We start from the raw sequence: 17,988 nt of genomic DNA on the forward strand, positions 1-17,988 counted from the left end.
TTATGGAATATTATTGTTCTGTAAGAAATGACCAATAGGATAATTTAAGAGAGGCCTAGAGAGACTTACATGAACTGATGCTAAGTAAAATGAGCAGAACTAGAAGATCATTGTACATGGGAACAAGAAGATTGTGTGATGATTAATTCTGACAAATGTGGTTCTTTTCAACAATGAGATGATTCAGATGACTTCCAATGGTCTTGTGATAAAGAGAGCCATATACACCCAGAGAGAAGACTGGGAACTGAGAGTGGATCACAACAGAGCAATTTCATTCTTTTTGTTGTGGTTTGCTTGCATTTAATTTTCTTTCTCATTTGTGTTCCTTTTTGAGCTGATATTTCTTGTGCAGGAAGATAATTATATAAATATATGTGTATATATTGGGTTTAACATGTATTTTATTATGTTTAACATATATTGGATTACTTGCCATGGGGGGGGGGGGAGTTGGGGAAAAGGGAGGAACACAAGGTTTTGCAAGGGTTAATGCTGAAAATTATCCATGTATATATTTTGAAAATAAAACAGCTTTAATAAAAAAAAAAGATTTATTGGTAGTAATTGCTATGTGCCTGAATTCCTGCCTCCCTGATAATATACTCAAAAGTACATCCTCTTTTTACTAAAATCTTATTCATTAAAATTGCATATGTTTAACCTATCTCAAATTGTTTGTTGTCTTGGGGAAGAGGAAGGGAGAAAAATTAGGAAGACAAGGTTTTGCAAAGGTAAAGGTTAAAAACTATCTTTTCATGTATTTGGAAAAATAAAATATTTGTAAACATTTGATTAATGTAACCATTAAAAATAATAATTTTTCATACAGAATACTCTTAATCCTTAAAAATTCAATTTGAGAACTGTTAGATTTGGTGTCATTTTAAGCAGCATTTATTAAATACTTTTTAGATGCTATTTTCCAGGAAAGCAATGAAAAAATGTTGGAGCCTCTGTCTTCAGTAAGATTGCTAGAAGAGGAGGAGGCGGATGGCAGATGGAAGGGAGCATTCACAACACAGGTAAATATTATATAAGAATCATGTGTCGTCTTTTTATTATCCAACATCTAATGCAGAAAATGACACAAAAGGATGCAATATGTGTTTGTTGAATGAATGATGAAAGGGAGAAATAAAGGGAGTTTAAAAAAAAGTAGAAATCAGATAAAATATTATAGAAATATTTGGGAAGGAAATAAATACCAATAACTGGGAGGTGAGTAAGGAGAAGGAGAAGAAAGATAAGGCAATGTTCTGGAAAAGCAAAAATCCCTTCAGAGCTCCCCTTAAAATAACCACAAATAAGCATATTGCCAGGTTCAGCAATTAACTATAGATCTGATCCATCTCTACCCCTCTACTCCACATCTTACTTTCCCACTAGTCAGACATTGACTTATTCTATCTTTCGAGGTGGGATGCAAGATATGGCTGTTCCAGAATGGGACATAGCAGCCAAAGACCTCAAGGTGCCAGATGTGAAACTACATTTATTTCTTCCAGTTTCTTTTGCCCCAAACTCTCTGAAACTGAATCTAATGCACAATTGGTAATTCTGCCTTTGATTTCATAATTACAGTAAAAGTTCATAAACCTGTCTGGAAAAAAACAAAAAATACTTCTTTCAGGGCACTTTTACTCAAAAGTTGAAACAAACTTAAAAAAAAGATCAAAGTATTAACTTTTTGAAAATTAAAAAAAATTCACATAAAAGTCAAATTCTATCTGAACTTGAAGAATGGCATCACTTCCACTCAAAGAAAGTATACACTTTGCAAATTTTTGGCCAATTGAGCATCATTAAGTATTCAGATTTGGACAAAAGACTTTTCTAATAAGGCTTTAAACTTATTTTACACGCTTCTATAGATTGAATAAATTAAGGCAAACATCTACTGCTTACTGAATCTATATAAGAACCAAATATTCAAGAATAGATATTTGTTTTCTTTTTTCTTTTCTTTTTTATCTGTAGTGATGGTGGTCATGGTAGTGTGTGTTGTTATTGTTACTCTCATAATTGGGTAATTGGTGAAAGGTTTTATGGAAACTATATGAAAATAAAATATTCTACCCATGTACAAAATAAGATGAAGTACCATAAAAAGGAAGCATCATAAAAGGGCAATGTACTGTGATGTGCTTAATGATTTTTTTTCTTTCTAGTGAAGATGAATTCCCTCAAACAAATATTTAACCTCTTAAAAAGTACAAAATAATTATCTAATAAATTTCAATAATGCTGGAATTTCAGAGAAAAGAAACACAAACCACTACATGCTTTGAAACACTGGCCCAAATCTGCTACTAATTTTTCTTCAGGATAAAGTTCGTGAAAGGCTAGTTCCTCAGGTAAACTGAATCAAATGCCTCCTCAGGGGAAATAAAATTATTCCCTTTCTCCCTTCAACAGCAGATTCCTAAATTGGCTGTGTGATGCGAAATCCAATTTGGCAGGTACCTTATAGATCTCAGCCAATGCCACATCTGGAGAGAATTTCTGAGGCTTCTCCTTTACCTTTACTGGGGGATATGAAGCCTAAGGTGATAAATATATGTCTACAGGCCATTTATTATACATGCAAAAATATGCATACATATCTCTTTGCTGTAAGAAAATCACTAAAAAATATCCTGGAGTATTGTTTTATTTTTTTTTGGGGGGGGAAGTCTTATGATTATCTCTATAATAAGGGATAATCACTATTTTGATGCCTTATGGGATATGAACTAGAAATACACTACCTCTGATTTTTACCAGATGTTTCATTGATGGTGTTTCAGCCCTGAGAGATGAGGAAGATTTAACTTGTAATTTTTCCTCATTTAGTTACATCAGGCATTTTGATAAAATTTAATGTTTTCATAGTTCACTAAGTTTTTGGTAATTTACTCCATCTAAATATCAGGGATGTGCTTGAAGATTAGGAATTTTCAAAAAGTCTCCTGATCCTATATCTTATGTTAAATAATCTAGATTCAAACCTGAAGTCAATTACTTAATACCAGGGGGACCTTGAACAGAATGTGTCCTTTCAGAGTGTCGTAGTTTCTTCATTTGTCAAATGAGAGAAAATTGGACTAGAGAATCTCTAAGACTACTTCAATTTCTAAACCCAAGATCCTACAATCTCCCAATGACCCATTATGCTATGGAAGTAACTCTTGCATCTCTTTTTTTTATTTTTTTATCTCTTTTTAAAATTTTTTTATTAATTTTATAACTATAATTTTTTGACAGTATATATGCATGAGTAATTTTTTATAACATTATCCCTTGTATTCATTTTTCCAGATTTTCCCCTCCCTCCCTCTACTCCCTCCCCTAGATGACAGGCAATCCCATACATTTTACACGTGTTACAGTACAACCTAGATATAATACATGTGTATAAATCCAATTTTCTTGTTGCATGTTAAGTATTGGATTCCAAAGGTATAAGTAACCTGGGTAGATAGACAGTATTGCTAATATTTTATATTCAATTCCCAGTGTTCCTTCTCTGGGTGTAGTTGTTTCTGTCCATCATTGATCAGCTGGAAGTGTAACTCTTGAATCTCTAAGATTATATCCACAGAGTAAAGGCTCTGAACAGTGGTCTTGAGGTAGCAGAGCAGTAAGAGACTCCTAGAGAGTAGGCCAGCCAAATAATGATGAACTCTTTAGTCACAGAATTCATAAAATTATCCAAAATACAAAATGATGTGCAAAATTCTTTATTTTGTCTGGATTTTTAAATGGATGAAGAACTTTTTTTCCCTATATATGAACACTTTCAGAAATGGTTCATAAAGGTTTAGCATCCCATTTAGGAAAGTTCTGGAACTGAGTTAATTGACAATTTTTTGAAAAGGAGAATGATCTTATGAGCAAGACAACCTATGGAAAAAGAAATTAGACTGATGACCTGAATGTAATTGTTGTTGAGTCTTCAGCTCTTTTTCTGTCTTTTACATGAATTTTAATTTTAAAAATTTCTGTTATTTACTATAACATGTTTTATTTTTCTTTTTAACAAAGATAAACACCCTCAAATATCTAATTTCTTTAAAAAGTCAGAACTAATAATATTAATACTATAATAAATATTGTTTTTAATATTAATAATGGTTTGAAAATCACATTTATATATGTATATATAAATATTGTATATTATACAAAAAGTGTATTATATAAATATATATATATATACTTTGATTCTTAATACAATCATATAAGGCAAGTTTCCTAAGATAAACCAATTCTAAAAATAGTACCCCATTGCCAGTTTTTACCTAAGGATCAGTGTCAGAACATAGAAACTTTTAGAAAAAAGCTAATGTGGGAAATAATTAAAGATCATCAATTAAGAGAACCTAGTTTCTAATTCTGGTTCTGCCACTAATTAGCTATGTACTAGGCTAGAGTCAAGAACACTTGAGTTGAAATCTGGCCTCAGATATTTACCAACAGTATAACTTTGAACAGATCACTTAACTTCTGCTTGCCTTGGTTTTCTGCTCTGTAAAATAGGGATACTAATAACACCTACCTCCTGGGATTGCTATGAGAATCAACTGAGAAAATAAGAAGTATTTAGCACATAGTAAATGCTTCTTAAATGTTAGTTATTATTATTATCATTATTATTATCATTATTATTATCATTATCTTCCTCTCCAGGCCACAGGTTCTATTTTAAGATGATATAGACTTAAATGATTCCCTTAGATTCTTTAGACTCTAAAAATCTATTATTACAACACCAAATCCCAACCTATTAACACAATAAAAGTTGTGAGGAACCTACATCTTTTGTCCTTTCCTGGGATTCACAGTGAATTAGTTTTCCACAAGAAACATCCTGGCTACATGAAATATCCTGGCCTAGAGATTTTGGAAGCAGTCAACAGAGTAATATCCTACGCTCTGAATTTATTTTCTTGTATTCACATTTTAATGTTACAGAGATATCCTTAAAAATGAACTGCCCAATATTCAGGCCAAAGTAAATATTCTAGGTTTTGCCAGTCGAAATGCCTGTGGAGAAATGAGTCGATTCATACAAAATTCAAAGCTGTCTTTTGGCCAGTGACATTTTTATGAAAATCCATGGGTGGGTGAAAGTTTTGCAAAAGTCTCTTTTGTGATTGGGTAGGATTCATCCAGGAAAAATAAACAACTTGTAAGTGGAAGCCCATAATCCTGTAGGTCCCTTGTTCCCACTCTCTAAACTTCTGGCAAAATTGCTTTCTATTGTGCATGATGGCAAATCATCAATTTCTCCAACTCTTGGCATCACTTTCACAGTCAGAACTTAATCTCTCCAAAGCTCAATTTCCTCATCTGTAAAATGGGGATAATAATATACACAGAGTAAATCTCACAGGGTCTGAAGGAGAGAAGGCACTTTATAAACCTTAAATTGTTATACAAATTATAGTTATACAACATGATTATGATTTATCCTATCACCCTTGCTAATCTCCTCCCTTCTACTCAGAAGATGAGAAAATCTAGACAGACTTTATTTAGAATTCTATTAAGGCATTAATTCTACATGTTAAATATTTTTCAATCTGATGGACAAAATATTATGTGCATGGATATGTAATTCTGTGTGTGTGTATTTGTGTATTTCCTGCATGTGTGTTTGTATCTTTCCCTTTGTATCTTTCTTTCGTTAATGGAAGCATGAAATTTATTAGAACAATAACTGCATATGCATGTGAGAAAGATCAGAAAAAATCAATACACCCATCAAGGATTCTCTTTTTTATCGCATTTTGGAGGCTATCCCAGTATTATAGGAATTAGCACCAAAAGCATATTAGAAGTTCTATGAGCCCTTCATTTTGTAAGTGGGGGATAAATGAGGAAGATGATTCTGAGAAAACCATCCTTAGCACTTCTGGAATAATGATCGTGTCAAAATTGCAAATGCTAGAAAGGACATATCAGTCCATAGACTCCACTGAAAATCTAGGTAATTTCCCAAATCAAAATAACTCCCCTAGCCATCACTTCCTTCTTAGAATGTAAGAGGGCAGAAACCGACTTTTCTTTTCTTTTTATATCTCCTGAGCATTTAATAAATTCTTCCTACGGCTCCATTCAGGAACCTCTACCTTCTCTATCCCCCCATCCATTCAAATGGAGTGTCCCCTTTTCTTGAACCTCATCAAAATTTAGAGTTTAAACTGCTTATGTCTTTTATGTTATTTTTCTTTCAATACTTGTATGTAGATTTTATAACAGTCCAGATACAAGGAAGAAAAAAGAAAGAAAGATACAGAGAGAGAAAGGAGAAAGAAAAGGGGAAAGAAGAGGGAAAGGAAGAGTTGGGGAGGGGGAAGCTATCTCAGATTGAGATTATAAAAGACAAAATGCTACTCACTACAGCATTATGCTTGCTCTCTCCCTAGAGAGTGGCCTATTGACTTGATCTCTTTATAGCTTTAGGCCTCAGTTTCAGCACTCCTAAATAGTCCTTCCTATTTGATTACTCCCAAAGAATCCTTCCTGATTGCAGATGATTTAACCCATATTCTTTTTCTTAAAATCAGGCTAGAAGTGATCCCTCTTTCCAAAAATCCCTTATCCTTCTCTAAACTCTGATCTCTACTCATCACATTTTCATTTGTATAACTTAAATGTCTTATCCCCCTGTGATTGTTATTCAGTAGTTTTATAGTTACATCTGACTTTTTTAACCCCATTTGAGATTTTTTTTAATAAAGATACTGAGGTAGTCTGCAATTTCCTATTCCAGGTCATTTTATAGATGAGGAAACTGAGGTAAAAAGAGAAATAATTTTCTCAGCATCACACAGCTATTAAGTATTTGAAGTCACATTTGAACTCATGAAGATGAATCTTCTAGATTTCAAGTCTACTGCTCTATCTACTAAAACATCTAGCTGCAATCTTATCCATATACTGTATTGTATTGCAAACTTCTTAATGACAAGAGCAGGATTACTTTGAATCCTTGGCTATCCACTCTAAGACAGTTGCTTGCATGGAGTAAATGCTTTAATAATGCTTGTTCAACAGAATTGTTTTATGCACCCAAAATGAACTTGGCACTGCCCGAACTGGCAGTAGCCTCTCACAGCAAGCATGCTGTCAGTGGGCGGACCTTTCACATATTCCTTTTTTTTTTTTCACTGTGCCTTTCAAAATCACCCAGTGTTGCCTGTAGTCATGGTGATTAGGCACAATTGGGCCATCATATCTGCTTGGGTCAATAAGCTAAGTGAGTGAAAATGATGACTAGCTCCAAAAATTGTACACACCAAATTAATCACAGTTAAACAATCATGAAGAAGAAAAAAATACAAACTGTTTTAAAATAGCACGTTCCTTACACTCATACCATGTGATGCAGCCACAGAAACCAAAAGATCATTTCATGTTTCCAAAAGAGAACTGTGGTCATTTTATTTGGCACTAACTCTGAAACTTCAAGTCTGCAACCACTAGATTTTTTTTCAAGTGAAGAGAGATAAAATACTACAGTCTTAGCAATTATTTGTATCTGGCTTCAAAAACCTAATATTCATAGAATGAGAAATATGTTGTTTACAATAGGTAGATATGTATGTATATTTTCCTTGGATGCCTATCCATATTGACAATGGCAGATACCTTTTCTTCCATTATCGGTTGAGAACATTGCTAAAACTTTATTATACAATAATCTTGCTTGAAGTTGACACTATTTCTAAACAACAAACATAAATTTTCTTCCAACACACAAACTGGTTTTCAGAAGACATGATGACTGTGACTCATTCATATAGTTAATGTCTTACCAAGAAATAGAGTCCTAAAACTAGAAATATAGTTTTAAGAAACATTCAAATATAAATATTAATACAGAATCCATGCATCCGCATATTCATCTATTCATTCATACATAAATCATTTACTAAGCACCTATGTTGTGCAAAGCATTGTGCTAACTTTTTGATAGCATCATCATTAAGATATGAGACCATCCCTGCCCTCAATGTAGCCTTCAATGTAGCAAAAGAGAAATGATTCCCACAAAAACATTAATGCTGTATTATACTCCACAAAAAAAATTAAAGAGGAGAATAGAATGGAATCAGAGAGACTAAAATAGGTACCAATCACAGTATAGGACAGCAAGACTATTAAAATAATTTCCATGAACAGAAAATTTTAGATGATGAAATTAAAGCCATCTATACTCATATGAAAACATGCTCTAAATCACTATCAATTAGAGAAATGCAAATTAAAACAACTCTGAGATACCACTACACACCTCTCAGATTGTCTAAGATGACAAAAAAAAAAAAGATAATGATAAATGTTGGAGAGGATGTGGGAAAACTGGGACACTAATGCATTGTTGATGGAGTTGTGAAATGAATCAACTATTCTGGAGAGCAATGTCGAACTATGCCTGAAGGGCTATCAAATTGTACATTCCCTTTAATCCAGCAAGTGTCATTACTGAGTGTGTATCACAAGGAAATCATAAAGAAGGGAAAAGGACCCACATGTGCAAAGATGTTTGTTGCAGCTCTTTTATTGTTAGCAAAGAATTTGAAAATGATTGTATGACCATCAATTTGGGAATCAATAAATAAGTTGTGGTATATGAAAATAATAGAATATTATTGTTCTATAAAAATAATAAACAAGCTGATTTTAGAAAGCCCTTAAAAGACTTAAATGAACTGAGGCTGAGCAAAACAAGCAGAATCAGAAATACATTATACATAATAATGTTCAATGATGAACTATGAAAGACTTGGTTCTTCTCAGTGATTCAGTAATCCAAAGCAATACCAATAGATTTTTGAAAAGAAAATGCTATTTGCATGGATAAAAAGAACTATGGAGACTGAATGTAAATCAATACATACTATGTTCATTTCTTTTTTCTATTTTTTTCTCTCCCAAGGTTTTACCTTTTTGCTCTGATTTTTCTCTTCCAACATGATGTATAATGTGTAATAAAAAGAAAAAAATTTAAGTACAAAAACATTTTCAAGGAGGGGAAAAATATGTCAATGCTTTGGATTTCTGAGTTTTAACATCACAAAATGATTTTATTAAATATATCCATAAAATAAAACTGATTTACATGTAATAATGTACATTAGAGGAGAAATCATGATAGATTGAGAAAAGGTAGAAGTCAGAAATGCAACTCTGATGTTCATGCTAACAGAAATACCAGCCTGAAAAATTCACTCTGACTTTCACTGAAGTATTTCTGTTTTAAATTGGAATTTTGGAGTTTGATAGTTGTTGACCTTATGCCAAGAAAGATTTGTGCATTTGAAAACCCTTGTAAACAATGATTATGAAAGTCACTGAATAATAAAAAGCTGAAGAAATACTTCTGGAAAATTCATTTTGCAACTTAAATTTCCCCAAATTCATGACATTTTTACTTAATTCAATCAGGCCAAATCCAAGGAACTCTTTTCACCCAAAGTTTATCAAAACTAAAAGTTGTATACTGTTTTTTTTTTTTTAAGACTGAAGGTTTTTCCTGATTGGACTATAGCTGCAATCCACCAGTGTTCTCTGAACAGTAACATAGTATTGGCTTTTCCTCTCTGATATATGTAGTGTAGAATACCACTGACAAAGTGAAGTTTAGAGTACTGAAATGCTCTTATTCTCCTAATTGGCTTAAGCCAGCACATTCTCCCAATTTATGAGTTTGAGATTTCACCTTAGAGAATAACAATATAATATTTCACACAAACAGACACAAATGCAATTTAATTTTTATTTCATCCAAAATATTATTTAAATTGTTTAAAAACAACTACTTAATTTTTTTAAAAAAAGCTGCCTGTAATAATAACTTAAATCAGCTGACACCTGATTTGTTTGCTCACAATATTAATTGAGGACGACTCAGCATATCATGTTGACACTCAAGCAGAAGCATATGGTAGAGATTCTTTATTAGTAGGACTTGCCTTGGAAGGGAGAAGAAGCTAGAAGGAGAGAACCACAGTTCAAGAGATTTATGTTTCAGACATGTGAAAACCTACAGCATCTCCAATGTACAGGGAATTCCTGGAATTCCCACTTTTTAAGTCTAAAGAAATGTTTCTTTCCATCCACACTAATAATAACTGTTAAAATAAGCTGTCTGAGACAGTGCAAATCCTTTTTGCTGTTGCCAAAACTATCATAGTTGAGATGTCCTCCATTAATATTATAAGCAAACAAAACAGGTGTCAGCTGATTTGGGGGGTTATTATTGCAGGCAGCTTTTTTTTCCCACTAAACAGGATTGTAGATTTAGAAGGAGAAGGAATCTGAGTCCAAATGTCTCATTTTACAAAAGAAGAAACTGAGTCTTAGACAGATAAAATTGCTTACCCAAAGTTATGCAGAGTCTAAGCAAGAAAGGAGAGATTTGAGTCCAGGTCCTTCCTGAATGTGGATTCAGGAAGATCTGAGTTCAAATCTAGCCTCAAACACTTACTGATTGCGGTACCAGAGGTATTAACTTCTGTTTCCCTTAGCCACTGGAGGAAAAAAATAGCAAATCTCTCCAACACCTTATCAAGAAAACTTTATATTGGATCATGAAAAAGTTAGAAATGATTAAATGATTGAATAACAACAATCATCATTATCCTCTCTCCATATCAAGTCCTGCCCCCCCCATACCATATTGCCTTTCTATATTTTCTTAGGTGTCTGCTAGATGTGAGATAAATGGGTAATCACTTATTTTAAAATAGCTATATAGATGAAAAGTAAAACTATGGTCAGGGCTTACGCCATGAAAGAAAGAGAAGAAAACTCAGCATGCAAATAGTTCTTCTCTAGCACTAAAGAAGTGAACCTTTCTCAGCTTCTTTTTGCACCTCTTTGCCAAGTGCCTTTATGCAAAAAAGGGATATGTCTCTTTATAAGTCTTCTTTCTTTGAGTCCTGAACATTTTAATTATAGCTATCAATCATTATAAGTTATTTATCCATATAGGCAGATGAAGCATAAATTTTACTAGCAAAATTCCTTCATGTTGAGGTTTTTTTTTCCAAATAGCAAACTTTCCCCTACCCCAACTCCCATTATTTTTCACTTCCTATGAAGAACATGGAGGAAAATGCTTAGAATATTTGCTTTGGAAATGGTTTAAACTTCGTTTGCTGATGGTGTATGTCTTCTCCAGAACAGTCATAAACATAAATAGGTGAAAGACCTCAAGTTTGTATGTATCTCATCAATACTGATTCAATTGCTTTGGAGAAAGGACAACACCAATGCTTGAGTATTTCTCTCAAGCACAGAACATTTACTTTATTAAGGTTAGTATCACAGGATGGACAGGTCTAGAAAGCTCCACAAACTAAAGAAACATTCTGTTACTCGACTAAATACTGACAGCTTAACAATGCATAGGAAATACGTTCACTCAACAATTAGATGGTGCTCCCCTCCTCAACTCTTATGTGAGCATGTTTAGTCTTCACCTAACATGCAAAAGTTAAGATATTCTATTCATACCCTGTAAGCTATGTTTAGCAAAATTACATCTTAGACTTCTCATTGCATTAAACTTTGATATCCTACTAAATGTGTGTGTATATATATGTGTGTTAATGTGTGTATGGATATTCATATATATGTGTGTATACACATATAAATACTTGGTTTTCAGATAGTACCAGATACATTTTATGCATATGTATATTCCATGTGTGTTTGAATGTATATTTGGGTACACACACACACACACACACACACACACACACACACACACATATATATATATACATGTGCAAATCCAAAGAAGGTCAATGATAAAAACAAATTTCAGTTCTTCATATAATAAAATATTTGTAAGAGAGCTCTCTATATTGTAGTAAAAAAAAATCCCACTAGAAATGATATAAATAATCACCAACTCAATAAAAAACATAATAATAGGATACTGTTGTACCATAAGAAATAAGAAATATAAGAAATTAAGAAAATCACAAAAAGACTTTTATGAACTGATTCAGAGGTAAGAGAACAGAATCAAACAAGCAATATGCACAGTGATTAAAATAATGTAGATAAAAACAACAATAAAATGCTATTGAATTGAGAAATGTAGTGAACAATCTGGATCCCCAGAAATATATATAAGCCTTTTCTTACTGGAGACACGATAAACATGGTGGACAATAACATAAATACTTTTTAAAATGACCAATTTTCTTGAGTTTTACTTAATTTTTTTTCTTCTAGAAAGCAGGATTTAATTAAAGAGTATATTGGGAAATGATTCTGACTGTTTTTAAACAGCAAAAATAAAAGTTATTGTTTGGGGAAAATAAAATATTCAATTAAAGAAATAAAAATAAAATGTTCAATTAAAGACACAAAATACACAGGCATATACAATTCTTTCAACACATTCAAGTTTGGATTTTTTAAGACTCACCGTACACTTGTTCGGCTTCTCTCCTGAGTGGACTCGCATGTGGATCAACAATTTGTATCTGGCATTGAATGGCTTGTATCTTCTAGGGCAGCCAGCCCAAAAACAAGTAAAGTCCTCTCCTTTCCTCTGGTCTATGTGAACTTTCTCTATGTGCCGTACAAGCTCCTCTTGCTGGTCGTATGCGGCACTGCAGTCAATCCAGCGACAACAGTGTTTTCCATTAAAATCATCTAACTCTCCATCCTCCTCTTGTTGCGGAACTTGGGCAGAAGGGGGCAAAGGAAGTGGGTGGGGATGGTGAATGAGCTCAGGCTGGTGAAGGTGCTGATGGGCATGGTAAGGGGGTGGCGGCCCTTGTGGTGGTGGTGGCAAAGAAGGGGGTGGTGGTGGAGGAGGAATATCAATGACTCCACCTGGGAAGTCGTCTAAGCGTTCACTTTTCAATAAACCACCTGGCTGACTGTCTGAAACAGGCAAACCCTGCTGTACCACCATGTTGTTCATAATTGCTGACTGTAGGCTGCTCTGCTCCAACTGCTGCATGCGCTGGTATTCTACCATCCCATTCTCATTGTAAGCAGGGATTGTGAGGCTGCCGCTGGTCACCAGAAGACTTCGTTGGGTGCTTGGGATAGAACACGACTGTGGAATACAACTACCCCGCACTCCTAGAAAATGTCCATAGACTTCTGGTTGGGGGGAAATATTGGCAGGTGATGCCCGGGAACCATTGATATACGCTACTAAGGATGTTGGGGAGGTCCGGATGATCGTGTTGAAGTCAATGCCAATGCCATCAGACAAAGGGGACAAAGAAAGAGCTCTCTTCTTAGAACGTGCTGAGTGAGACCTTGTGGAAGAATTTCTGGGGCTAGGGTAAGGAGAGTGGCTGTTTTCCATCCCAAAAAGATAGGACGGCAATGAATTGGAGACACTATTGTTGGACATAGGTGTCCCAGGTGGGATGCCAAATAAGTCTCCTAGATCACTGCCATTCTGAGAGACTGAGTTGGAAGAAAGGGAAGGAAGAGTCCTGTAGCCATGAGACCATTCTTGCTTCACACTCAAGGCTGACTGACTTTCTGACAGACTCAAAGTTGTGGATGCCAAAGACTCCCGTGACATGAGGGATCTAAAATGTTCAAGAGAAAAACAAAATAAAACAAAAAGAAATGTTTAGCGGACTCTTGATTTCCAATGAATTACAAGAATATTAACAAGCATCTATGTCTTTCTCCTAATCATGTACCTAAATAACTATCCTTAAATCAGAGTTATAATTAAACCTAAGCCCTTTTCTTCTATATCACCAACATTTACTGTGAGAACTATGAAAGTTGATGTTCACAGGAAAGATAAAAGATTGGTTGCTATAAATAATTTCCATATTAAGAATTAATAAATAGACCTTGGTTTGTTTTTATCTTTGACATATTCAGCATGGAAGGAAAAAGGAAAAAAACAAACAAAAGAAAAAAGAAAGATGAATATGTTATAGTAGATTAATCTAGAGACCTAGGAACAATTTATTCATTCCTTACATACTAAATCAACTCAACTAGTACCATCTATGCATAAGACATTATACTAGATATTATGAATAATGCATCCCCCCACAAAAAAAAAATCCCTAATAGAAGTTATTGTAAAGTTGAAAAAACAATACATAACATAAAGAAAATATTTTCTTCCTTTTTTGCTTTTCTCCTTTTACTGCTTATGAATATTTTCAAGAAATGACAAATTTGGATATTTTAAGGAAACCCTATAAATGAGAAAAGTCCACAAAACAGTATGTGATAAATTGATAAATAAATGGCAAGAAAAATAATTATTTCAGGAATTATGAATATACAGATAGGTGACAATTTAAGTAGGGATAATCAGGAAAGGTTTTACAGAGAAAATTAGGTTTTAAGTTGCAAGATTAGAGGCGGAAGAAAATTTGGATGGAGAAAAGAAAAGTTTATGGAATGCCATGATCTAAAGCAAAGAGCTGATAAGAAAATAAAGGATCAAAGGGAAGAAGTTATAGGGAAGAAGAATTAAATTCCATATGAGGAAAAAGCTCTTTAACAATTAATACTATTGAAAAATGGAAGCAAGGTTTTTGCCTTGTACAACATTGGATTTTTTATCATTGAAAGTGTTCAAACAGAGGGTGGATAACCGTTTTTCAAGAATATTATAAAAAAGGGATTTCTAGATAACTAGACTAGAAGATAGCTAAAATTCCCCTCAATTCATCTACTGTAAGAATAGGGTGAGTTTCAAGGTTTAATGTGTAAATCAGGTAAGCTAAAATGAAAGATTTAGGAATGTGAGTTTTTAGTGATAAAGTGGAAAGTAGGTGGGATCAAATAAGAAGCAAAGATATATTATTATCAATAATTACTGTAATGAATGATGTAGACAACTTCACATTTCAACTGTAAAATCCATGAGGATAAAAGCTACATTTAAATTATTTTTTTCCTATTTGGGCCACACCCAACAATAACACATCATACAGAGAAGGTGTTTAATAAATAGCTGTTGAATGAATGGATGGATTTAAAGGCACTACTTCAAAGGTCAGCCAATAGATAAGCATCATGCTTACATGACTTAATACTGCTTTATGACTCCTGGAAATTGCCTTTCACCTTAAAGCATCATAGGAACATCAAACAAATAAAATAACAAATTCAGCAACTGATAGCACCTAAAGTCAATTATGAATATATATCCATCTGTAGTATGAAATGTAGCATGGCATTGGAATCAGGAACAAACCTGAGTTCAAATCCTGCTTCAGGCATTTAATTACTGTATGCCTATGGAAAGTCACATGACATTTAAATCTAAGTCCCAGAACCTATCAAATAAAGATTAAAATTAATTTACTACCTATCTTAAAAGAGTTAGTGAAATTGAATAGGGGAACATATATAAAGCACTTTGAAAAGCTTAAAGTGCAATAAAAATGTGACTTATTTTATTACTATCATTACTTGAAAAGGCTCATCCTAGAAAGAATTTAGCTTCTCATAATTTCAGGTATAAATATAACTGAGAGAGAAAAATTTTTAAAACCCCATCCTAATTCCAGCTTTATGAGGTGTCAGGACCTTATATCTTATTATAACATTGCTGAATTTGGGTTGATAATCACTAAGGTCCCTTTCAGCTCTGACATCTATGAATTTAATACTTCAAAACTTTGTGCTCTTTTGTGATTAGACTGTATCCTTCACATATGTGCAATAATTATTACAGAAACAAATATGTTAGAAGCAGCAAGGTTATCATAACATAAAAATGTATGAGACTCCATTTATCCCCACTGCACAGACACTATATGAGTCTAGAAAACTGAGCTGTCTTTATCTGAACTTGTCCTGGCATCCTATTGAGATGTGGGCATCTTTGCTGATTTGTCTTGAAGCCAAAAGAAAAAAGAAAACAGTCTTAAATCAAAATTGCCTAAATCCTCATATGTCTTCTCAGGCTGAATACCATAATTATTTCTGCTAGAAAAGAGCAAACCATTACAAAGGAAATGAAATAAAGAGCAGAATATATCATCCCTTCCCTTCTCCCCTCACAAAGTGGATCCAAAGACCATCATTTTCTATATCCAAGCATTAAGCTTTTCATTTTCCAGGTTTGCCACATAAGGTGATCAAACATGGATCAATCAGCTTTTATTTTTTTCCCCAGAGAATGAAGTAATGTTTGCCAATGACGTTAATGGTGAGAGTTCAAGTAACTGTCCTTGACATAATTTCACTTGTTCACACACACCCTCATATTTCTGAAATTCACTCATATCACACCCAAAGAGAGGGTGAAAGAACAATTGACCTGGATTTTGATGCCCAGTTCTACAGAATTTTTTTCAGATTTCTGAGGAATGACCATCACGGTGCTCCCCACGATGTGTTCTGTGAATGAGTTATGATAGGCTAATTAATATTGTATTTAGAGAGATTTTCTGGGTGCCATGGGTCTCTCCAGCCCCACAATGAAACTAGTATCTCTAATTCATTGAAATCTGTCAATGTCACTTTAAGTGAGAAGTGATAGATCCTGATTCTCATCCAACAGCTTGGGAGGTCCTTTAGAAAATAAAGTATCAGGGTTTTATTGACTCAGCTCAGTGATCCTTGTCAGGTGGAAGATATACATGTTAGATCCAGAAATACTGATGTGGTTTTATGGAAAGGTGTGTAAAAAGCATTTCATTCTTCTTCACCTACTTTGCTTTTGAGAAACCTAAAGGTTTTAGATCAGGAAGAGTTCTAAATAACTATTTTCTTCATCTTCTCCATATCTGAAGAATTTATGTGTCTTTCAAATCATTTCCAATTTGTAGGTAGATTTTAGCTAAAATAATTAGATGATAATAACTCATGTTTCTATAATGCTCTAAGGGTAGCAACTTGCTTCCCTTACAAAAGTAAATAGGCACTGAAAATATTATATCCATTTTATATATGAGGAAATAGAGATTCTAAGAGGTTCAATGATTTCCCGGTATTCATAACACACAGCTGGTGTCATAGATTGTATTTGAGTCAAGTCTCCTGATTTCAGAAGTCCAGAACTTTACCATACCATGTAGCCACATAGAGGTGAACTCCTTACAGATGATGTAATCAAGCACAGTGACAGGTACATAGTAGATTTTAAATAAAGATCTATTCCCTTTCATACTTCATGTTCTGGTATGCTTGATCATCCAAAGACTCAACATACCTTCAACTGCATTTTTTAAACTTTCTTCAGCATAGTGGGTATTTATAAATGTTTGTTGATCAATTTTATTTTCTAATATAGTTGTAATAAAATATCCCCCCAAGGATACAGAAAAGACATATTTTTTCTGCTGCAACAAGAAATTTTATTCCCTATGTTTCTAGTAACTTATAAGAATAACATTTATAGTATCTTGCTTATAACAATTACTTTACTCTCTTCTCTATTTGAATAGAATAGTTGTTGTAAATAGATAATTTATTTTGATGATCTCTAACATTCATTCTGACTCTAAGGCCTAGAATATGATGATTTTCTAGGTTCTTTCCTATTGAAGATTTTTCCAGTTGTGTAAGCCTTAACAGATGAATTCCCACAGTACATATTGTCTCTGTTATTTACTTAGCTTAAATAAAACAATTCCTGATTATACATTCAAGCACTTCCCTCAGAATGACCCTGTGAAGTGGATAGCATAGACATTAACTCCATTTTAGAAATCAGATGCTGAAGCTAAGTGAGGCAAAGTGAGTAGCCTGAGTTCATACTGGTAGTTTGTGCCAGTCCCAGGATATATACCCAAGCCTACTGACCTCAGGTCTAGTCACTCTTTCCACTTAGTACTACCTTTTATGTGTTTTTTATATATCACTTAATTTATCATTTGTATATGTGACTTGTCACTTCTATAATCTTGGGCAAGTTAGTTGCTTTTCTGGAGCCTCAGTTTCTTCATCTGTAAAATGAGGCCACTGGACCAGAAGGTGTCTGATTCCTATGATACTTTTTCTGTCTTGTTAAATCAAATTATAACC

At 33.6% G+C, this 17,988-nt stretch overlaps 1 protein-coding gene across 2 annotated transcripts in view; it reads right to left on the bottom strand.

Moving 5' to 3' along the window:
• GLIS3 (GLIS family zinc finger 3) overlaps nucleotides 1-17,988 on the bottom strand; it is a 658,251-nt gene that overhangs the window by 439,073 nt on the left and 201,190 nt on the right. For both annotated transcript variants that reach the window (XM_074282835.1, XM_074282836.1), the window contains one exon: nucleotides 12,434-13,565. In XM_074282835.1, coding sequence (XP_074138936.1) covers nucleotides 12,434-13,565 — 1,132 coding nt within the window. The remainder of the gene's footprint in view (nucleotides 1-12,433; nucleotides 13,566-17,988) is intronic.

This window comes from Sminthopsis crassicaudata, chromosome 1, assembly GCF_048593235.1.
Source record: "Sminthopsis crassicaudata isolate SCR6 chromosome 1, ASM4859323v1, whole genome shotgun sequence".
Classification (NCBI taxonomy): Eukaryota; Metazoa; Chordata; class Mammalia; order Dasyuromorphia; family Dasyuridae; genus Sminthopsis; species Sminthopsis crassicaudata.